This window comes from Drosophila suzukii, chromosome 2R (assembly GCF_043229965.1).
Source record: "Drosophila suzukii chromosome 2R, CBGP_Dsuzu_IsoJpt1.0, whole genome shotgun sequence".
In the NCBI taxonomy this organism is placed as follows: domain Eukaryota; kingdom Metazoa; phylum Arthropoda; class Insecta; order Diptera; family Drosophilidae; genus Drosophila; species Drosophila suzukii.
In genome coordinates, this window is record NC_092081.1 from 24075365 (window position 1) to 24084692 (window position 9328).

At 41.0% G+C, this 9328-nt stretch overlaps 1 protein-coding gene across 1 annotated transcript; it reads left to right on the top strand.

Annotated features, from left to right (window-relative positions):
* The first annotated feature begins 3766 nt into the window (after positions 1-3766).
* Positions 3767-4682, top strand: LOC108008905 (male-specific sperm protein Mst84Dd). The gene is made up of 2 exons (XM_017072810.4): positions 3767-3922; positions 4396-4682. The coding sequence occupies exons 1-2, from the start codon at positions 3821-3823 to the stop codon at positions 4567-4569; spliced, it is 276 nt and encodes a 91-aa protein (XP_016928299.1). The 5' UTR covers positions 3767-3820; the 3' UTR covers positions 4570-4682.
* The last annotated feature ends 4646 nt before the right edge of the window (positions 4683-9328 follow it).

Sequence of the window (9328 nt, forward strand, 5' to 3'; positions counted from 1 at the left end):
CTCAGATCGCATCCCGGCTCCCAGATCCCTGTGGCCAGGCCGTGTGTGCTGTGTAGCATCCCGGTAACGATATATGGGTATTAAATTTTGCCGCCTTGATTTTGCTCTTGGCGAGGAACAGGGGAAAATCGTGTTCTTGCCACAGTTGAAAACCGGCGAAGCTCAATGTCCAATATCGGAGAACAGGGATGTGTATTTCTCAACGCTTCTCACTCGCCACCTTATCCACCGTGCTTGCTAATGATTCCAAATTAAGAATTTTATAACGAGAGATCGGCGTGCCATGTGAGTGTGGGTTGTGGCTCAGGCAGTTATAAATTTTCAGGGAAACTGCCTGGACTATTGGTGCGAGCCATTACAGTAAATCAGCTAAAACAACTCCCAAGCTGGCTCACCATTAGCAAGTGTAAGGAACTCTTTTAGCCGCCTGACCTTTGAAATAGTTTCACGCCTGGCAGGCAGCAGAAGTTACTTTGGCAGTTTGGTTTCGGTGACGCCCACTTCAATCAAATTTTTTGATTGGATTGTTTCGGAAGCAAGTCGTCATTAAATCAAATATCATAATTATATAAACAGCTAACGTGCGGGAGAAAGGTCTTTTGGCTGGTCAACGGTACGGCTACAACTACGATCTTGCCTTAGCTGGAAAGCTTCACCATTTTGATTAAAATCGAGTATCTGAAATCTGCTGTACTAGTACCTCCGGGGCATTCTGCAACTTAAAACGGCTCTGCAGAAACTAGGCTCTGAATGTTCACACATTCACTAAGCAGAAACCGTGGCAGGAGAAGGAAAAGGAATAGGAGTGACTGCCAAGTGGCAGCAAATCAGTAGGTAAACTGAACGTTAACGTTAACCTGATTACGGTTATTAGAGCCTATAAGAAAGATGGTAGAGGAGCGTTGGCCTGGACGCTGCGTCTGTCCACTCTCACTACGCGCCGATGCCGCAGGAATGGGAGGGGTCCGGTCAGGACGAGCCGAGCTCCACTGATCCGTGGCGTGAACTATTGAAGTGTAAGAGAGTACACATTATGCTGATTATAATCAGCGATGCCAGTAAAGTTGAATGATTACGCCCGGGCCGAGAAGATTCCGAGCGAATCGGGACACAAGTGCACCTCATTAGCTAGTAACGGTAAAGAGCAGTGCGACCCATCCAAGAAAATCGATAAGTTTAAAGGAAGAAAGCAGACAAGAAAAACTGCCTCTTCTCCCTTACCATTTTCCTCTTACGCCAAGCACATGCTAATGAGTGGAATGAACTCACAGTCCGGATTGTCCCGAGTCCGACGACTCCATCCTTGAATTGAGAGAAAACCCAGCCGGATGAGAGAAGAGCGCGCCATGAAATTAGTTTAAAATCGGTATATGTACCCAAAAAAAGTAAAATATCTTTGAGGGTTGCATTTGTACATATATAGACACCGAAGTTGAGAGCGGGAAAACTTTTATCGCCAAAGTTAATGAGATTTCTGGGACTGTGGTTTATTAATACCAATTTAACGGATTATTTACTATTACATTAGAAGTTTAGGGCATGCTTAGAGGAACTCAATTCCCATATGAATTCTCATCGTCCCTATTCCTCCTTTAGCTTCAGTACAGGTCCACGGTGCTGACTAACCAGATATATGAAATATTTAATTAAAAGCTATTACTTTGTATTTTGTATCATATCCCTTAACTTATAAAAACAAAAATGTATGGTAATCATTTCATAGTTTTAAAGCTGATTCTTAATTTTGAAGGATAACATGGAAATGCGAATGTGAGGGATATTGTCAGGCTCTACATATTTTCAGTATTTTCTGTTTGAACTCATAGTGGTACATTGTTCATTGGAAATCAAATAATGAACAAGGCAATGTGTGTGAGTGCGTGTGTATGGTTGCGTAATAAACAAATATCAAGTAAAAAATGCCATACACAAAAAAGGAAATTGCGTCCCTTTGCTGAAGGGCGCACACAAGCAATTCGTGTGTATACTTTTGTCTGCGTAAAAAAAGGAAAAAAATTACGGGCTGTAATTATGCAAATTAGTCCTGAGTCTGTAGCTCGTTGTGAAGCGAATGCGCGATAGCTGAGACCAAGCTAGGTCCCGGAGCAGGAAACAACTACAGAATCTCCGAAAATGTTCCTTTGAATATTTACGGAGCACAACACGCACACTCATTAATTTTCATCAATGAGCAAGCGAGCCTAAGCCGCAGCTTATAGCGGCGAATGTGAATTTTGTTTCTATTTTTTTGCATACTTACATATATCCTGGATATCCAACCCAGCCAATGACAGCAGGGGACTCTCGAATGTGCTGCGCATCATTAATTTTTAGAGCTTAGCCAGATGACAAGCCCGAACAACAAACACAACCAGAGCTCCCAGCCGAAAGAAATAACGAATCGATCCAGAGGTGATGCCCAAAGCCACAGTTCTATCTATGTGTGAAGCTAGCGCTGGCAGAGCTTCGTCGCTTCTCAGGCAGTTCAAAAATATAAAATAAAAACCCTGAAATCGTTAGAAGAGAATTCAGTGGGCAGGACTAGGCAACGACATAAGCCGATCCACGAAAAAACTCAGCCATCAACAATCGGAAGCGGCAAACGGGAGACGGAATAAAACAGTTTACAATATTTATGATTTTCAAGGATTTGTAGTTGACGTTTGCATAAACGTAAGCTTTAGAATTCAAAACAAGCAAACCGTACTAAGGACGAAGGGTAAGAGTAAGATTTAAGAAGGCAGCTTTCAAACGATTTTTTGAATATTAAAGCCATTAATTTTAGAAATCACATACAGAATATAAAAATGAGTAAAAAAACGTGTGTAGGGGACCTAGCAATGTTTTTCTGGATGATATCCTTAAATATTCGTTTTAGCTTTGGCGTTTTTAGTAAATTAGAGTAAGCATTCACATATCGACCTGACTATGAGCTACTACACCAAAAATCACGCATTTCCGGCACGTATGGAAGTTCCGGCCAAGCTCATGTCGAACAGCATGTGCTTCCGTCTCCTTTCACATTGCTCCTAGCCTAGCTTCTACTCAGTGTGTTTTAGGTAGACCCAACAAAAGGAAAAATGTTAACTCATTTGCTTGGAAAATGACTTTTTAATATGCGACACACTTTGGCGACCGTGCTGGGTCCGTGCAATTTGAATATTTATTAATGTCCAGAATCAGAAATACGCATGAGAGTCCTTGAGTTCCAATGGGTCTAGGCGGAAGTGCGTAGTGGTCATTAGACTTGGCATTATATTTGCGGCAGCAGGACGCGTGCCATGTACGGGTACGCTAAATGGTCAAGTGGTGGTTATTCACATTTACCACATGAGTTCAGGCTAATGGACGAAATAAAGTTAGAACGCGGACCTTTTTGACGTTGTTAATTATCCAAGAGTGTGCCTCGGTTTTGGTTTATATTCGTAATGTCGACCATTTGCATAAGTGTAACGGTATGCAAGGTGAAAGGTGATTAAGGTGTAGTCATATCTGGAAATTAATGAAAACTAACTAATTTTTGGTCATACAATATGGTAAATGTTGCGAGGTGTGTGTTTTTTGCTGTGGCCTATATTTTCGGGTAAAATGGGTTTCTAATGGCAAACGGAAACTGATTTACAAATGGATAGCTCAAATAAAAGTTGCGTACTACTAAAGCCAATTCGAACTGCATCGTTTACTACTTATATAATTAAAACACTTTCAAGGTAATACACATTAAGGAATGAAGAAAGGTAGAATACTTAGAACATGCTGAAATAAAGTTTTCATCACATTAGCCTGGATCTTGTTTCTGCCTGCTGTCAACTTTGTGTACATGTTCTACATGCAAGAAATATTTAGTCTTACACCGGCCTTCAACTCGACAACATCGAAATTTATTGTTTATTGTTTAAGTTTTTGGAACTTTGTTGTACAAGTAAGTTAACAAAAAACACTTTACAACTTTTTATATAGAGTGAAATGGTTATAGTTTAATCGTATGTAACAAGTAGAAGAAATCGTTTTCGACTATATATAGTGTAGTCTATCAGGATCACAAGCCAAATCGATCTACCCATACTTAATGTCTGTCCGTCCGCTGAGATGCCGCACTTTGACGCCCACAAACGCCCATAACGCTAATAAATATACCGCCCCATTGCTTTTATTGACCAATAGTGATACCAATCGCAATATTTTAAAAGTTTTGAATTACTAAGTTAATAAGTGAAAAGGCCTTGCTTGGTAGCGATGAGGGTGCCGCTAGGTGCCGCGCCCTGAAATTTTATTTTAAATTTTATCGGCAGATAAAAATTTATTTTTTAAGTTGGTCAGCTAACAGGTATCTTATAGTCGAGATACTCGTCTTCAGCGTTCTCTCTTGTGTATTTTAACATAATTGTATTTCAGAACTCTCGGACCTTCGTCATGTGTTGCGGACCTTGCTGTGGAACCTGCTACTACCCTTGCTGTAGTCCTTGCTTCAGTGGCCGCTGTTTTGGGCCGCGATGCGGATTTTACAGTGGACCGTGTGGACCTTGCTGCGGGGGCGGATGCTGCAGCAGCTGTGGACCGTCTTGTTAACCTGACGTACTGCATACCAACATTCTGGACAAGGAGAAATATTTATTGTCGTGGCCATTCGACTTGAAAAACAAGATCAAGATCAAGTCGTAATAAAAGGTGTATGACTTTCATTGTCTTGTTTTTTCGTACCGTGTTTGCGATTCCCCCTTTACTCAAGAAATCGGGTCATTGTCGAGCAACGCTATTAGCCCATCAATTACGTTGGTAATTGCCCGATGACCGCTATAAAAACCCCTCGTGTAGTTTCCTATGCGGATAATGCTAATGCTAATTTATGCACTGCCCAAAGCGAAAAGCCAAATAGAATTAAACTATAAAGCAGGACAAACGCTTCAGAAGTCAGCGGGTCAGCCATAACCAGTTGACCGGGCTGACCGCTTCACATGGGGTTTGCCAAGCCTGGTCACTTCCTGTTTGACTCCTCGACCCCTCGGCTGCTTACCGTGTGGTCAGTGTGAACACGAATTAACGAGCGTGTTATTAGGGGTAGGGTGACAAAGCAAACATGACATGAGTCTCATTATCAATTCAAGTAGCGGTAAATAGGTTTATATTGATAGAGGGGTCAAGGGTTATTTTGCTTGACCATTGGCTAGCTAACAGTGATTTATCAGGCGGGGATGGAGTTCATTTGGGTGTGCGGTCGAATTTAAAAGTCTTGCTAAAAGACCAGGTATGTGTTAATTATCCAAATCACAAATTCTTTGACTTTGTCGCTTGTTGACAGCAGGACACGCAACCAGCTCTGGTATCTACGAGTATTTTACTGACTGTTCCACGCGTGGAATCCACAACATCCACATCATAGCCGAGTCAGAGAGTCGCGTCTGGCGGCGACAGGGGATACATTATTTTAATTTCCCAACAAAATTCTTTGCTTTTACCAAGAAAAAACCCGAAACTAAATGAACGCTTCAAGGGAACAAAAGCATTTGAAGGGTGGCAAGGAAAAGCGAAAATAAAAATGGAAAATCGTAAAAAACGATGCTTCAGCAGCGGCACATTAAATGAGTCTAAATAATTTATGTCAACTGCAAAGTGTGAGTGCGCGTAAGAATATGAGATGCTCAGCAGTTGGATTTATTGGGGGGTGGTAAACGTTGGAGGGCAACACCCAAAACGACATGTGTTTGCAGTAACACTGCCCGATGCTAATTTTTTAACGTTTTCCTCCGGAGAATTTTTGGTCCTTTCACCAAAAATAAAAAGAAAAACAAAAACGAGGACTGGTGGCATTAGGGGTCGAACTTTTGGATACTCCTGTTCAGCTTCTATTAAATATTTTTTATAAAATTATTCCAGTCCCAGAGATTTATAATAGCTTAGTTTTTAAAGCTACTCTATACAAGGCTTACAATTATTTTTTAAAATGATCTCTTGTATCTTTATGGTCGAAAGACCCTTTTCTGAAAGTATAGGGTATTATAAAAATCAACCCTTGAAGCTAGACTATTTGGAGTCCTTCGAACTCCCCAAAATCCGAAAAATTTGGTAATGTACATATGTACTTCGTTTTTATTTTGAGAAGTATGTCCATGTGCTTGTGGGCCGCTTATGCAAAGAAATTAATATTTGTTCTTGGGTCTTGGCAACGCACCCTTAACGCATTTTTTATTGCGATCCTGATGTATCGTGAGTGTATGTATGTTTGCTCATTAAGCAAAAACAAAGTTAAGGAAAACTTTTTACCACTTTCAGACATTTTTGCCTGCATTTTTATTTCTTTTTTTCTGTCCATACGCAACCATTTCGTTCTTATTGTAGTCTGAGCTTAAGAATAACTTTTTAAAAGCCTAATTTAATTTATGTTTAATTTGCTTCGAGTAATTTTCTCTGTATGTTGCTATTACAATTGCAATACAATTTAAAAATTGCTTATCTCTGATCAAAAAGTGAAAGAGCACCCTTTACAACTACACACATCCATACCACCGTAGCGGTAGTTTTTACATGCCGTCTCTATTTCAAGGAAAAAAAAGCTTGCTTTTAACCATGCTTTTAAAGTCGTCGCATAGCTACTGCTTTTCTTTCCCCAATCCCCAATGACCTCTTTCATCAACGCGGCTCAGCTGACCACATCATAAGTCAGCCTGTACTTCAGCTCGTTTTAATAATCTTAACAGTTATGCTTCTATCGTCCGCCATTATGGAAATCAACGCTAACGGATACAGAGGCAACAGCGACGCTTACCGCAGCAGGGGAGGCGGCTTCGCATCACCAGCGGCAATGGTGACCAACAAAAGTCAGCAAAGAACCCGACGAAAATTCACAGCATTTTCATTCGAAAGCCGAGTAATTACGCATTCAAGTAGAAAAAGTTTATCTCTTGTCGAAAAATTGAAAAATTTTCATTTCATAAAATGAGATTAAAACGCAAGTTCCCTGCTCGTTGTTAAGGGGCGAAGGAGGAAGTGGGTGGGGCTGTGGAGGAGTTCACTGGGAGCCGACGTAAAGCCGTGCAAACCACAAAACCTCGGGAATGGTTTGCCTGGACCTGGGGGTTGAGAAGGAAGAAAAGCTGCCGCGAAGGGCTTAAATCTAGAAAGTTTACTGCCAAAATATTTTTAAGAAAATTACGAAACCGTCGAAGAAGACGACAGGGAAGCCAGGACTCGGGGGAGTGGCGGGTCCGAAACAAGTAAAAGAGCTGGAAAGTAAAATAATAATGGCCGCCAACACGGAACAAAGTTCGTCGAAGAAAGGGTTTAGGACGAGACGACGATGATGCTAACAGCGATGAAGGAGAGATGCCTGTGATGACAATCTGGCAACGCCGCGGAGCGTGTGCTTGTTGTTGGGGTGTTTGTCCTGCCATGTCCATACGCACTTTCAACCCTTTTCGCGCTGGCGGGGAAAAATTGCGTAAAGTGCGAAATACACTGTGTCTGTATACGGGTACTAACACACACACAGCTTCCTACATTATGTACTCCGAAAATGTTTCATTTTACGACATATATACCACGCTTTTACAAGTAGATAGTGACCAAAAGGGTTGTCCTGGCTAGAAAATGTTTCCTTTTGGCAGTTATTGGATTTCAAAATGAAATCCATTTGATGGCAAACGAAGCTTTGATATGTGGGGTAAGAGCGGTCTTAGAAGCTCGGTAGTTAAATAAATTAACAGCCAGCGGGCAGAAACGGGATAGAGGATAAGTAATATAGCTGTCACAAGAGGTTTCTGTTTTCTTTGACTGATGTGAAATAAAAATTCAATTTGCCAGCACAGAAGAGATTAGAGCGAGATCCCCAACGGGTGTTGGGGATGACCTAAGAGCTCTGGAATTATTGGGCAAACTCTACCGCACCTCGCAGCGTATAAATCTTACTAGTTTAATAAGTTTCAAATTAATTATTTTGGCAAAAAAAAAACGGTGAAGTCGTATTTAAAGTTAATTTACTTTCACTAAAAAACCTTAAGACCTTTTTCGATTTCTACTCACTTTACATCGTGAGTGTGGCGGCATAAAATATGAATCGTAGCTGGATTTTGATTTTTAATAGTAATAGGAAAACTATATACTTCATTATAGCCTCTTGCCTTTACAGGCATATTTTATTGCAGCGTGCCGAATGAGAAAAATATATTAAGTGTATTTATTTAGAAGATAGTAAATACATTTTCGTCACAAAAGTTAATATCATAACTTTTGTATGTGGAAGGTGCTATCGTCACTAGTACTCCACCTCGTTAATAGGTGTATTTGTTTGGTATATATAGTAGTATCTGCGTTCGCACAATCTCCTTGTACGCATTGTCACTACGTGTACTGCAGTCCTCAGTAATATAACTAATGATTGAATATATTTTCGATTGCAAAATAAAAAGACTACATGCTTATCCAAACATAGCATCTCGATAGGAGGCAGCTGCGTCACTGAAACAAATATGATCGGCGTGGATGGGATCGAATAGCGGTGAGAAATTTGCATATATGAATCCAATTATTGAAGCGGGAAAATAGGAAAGCTGAGGATGGATGCTGCCAGTAGAAACGCGTTTCACGTGACAGACAATCTAAAAGGGAAAACGTAGAATTGAATCATTTACCAAACAAAAAAGGAAAGGTGCCAAATATTAGGCAGGACAATGAAAAAAATGAATCGCTTTCATATGCAAATTAAAGTGCAATTCGAGCAAGTTGAAGGGAAAATAATGGGAATCTGATTTTGATTTGGCACGTAGCCTACAGCCATATAGATGACGGTGCCTTCGTCCGTACTTCAATGAAAGTGGCGCTCTCAAGAGCTCTCTGCGACCCCCCTTCCCCCCTCCCACACTTTTGTTATTTCCCCCTCTTTGTACCCCTGAGTCCCTGCTAATCCCTTCCAAATGAAAAACAGCGTGCGGCCTGCAAAATGTGTAGTTAACTTCCCTTTCCTTCCTCCTGCTCTATATGTGTGCTTATAAATTTCAGCGTAGAAGACAAAATGGCGTCGCTTCTCGAACTAATCCAATTTATTACAGCTCCATAACTTTTTCCTATTTCTTTTTCCTTGGATGCCCTCCGTTCCACACTCGAAACTGACAGACGCTAAATGCGTCTTATTAGACGAGCTGTGTGTGGGTGTTTTTATGTGTGCCATGTTTACCCTCGCCATTCCCCCTCTTTTCCCAGCGAACTTTGACTCGTACCCCACCCAATTCCTCGAAGGGGTCGTCTGCTTCAATTTCAAGCTTCTATCTTTTTTGCTTTTTATGATAAATTGCATTTAGCAACCACCGACGCCAAAGATACCACCACCGCACCACCA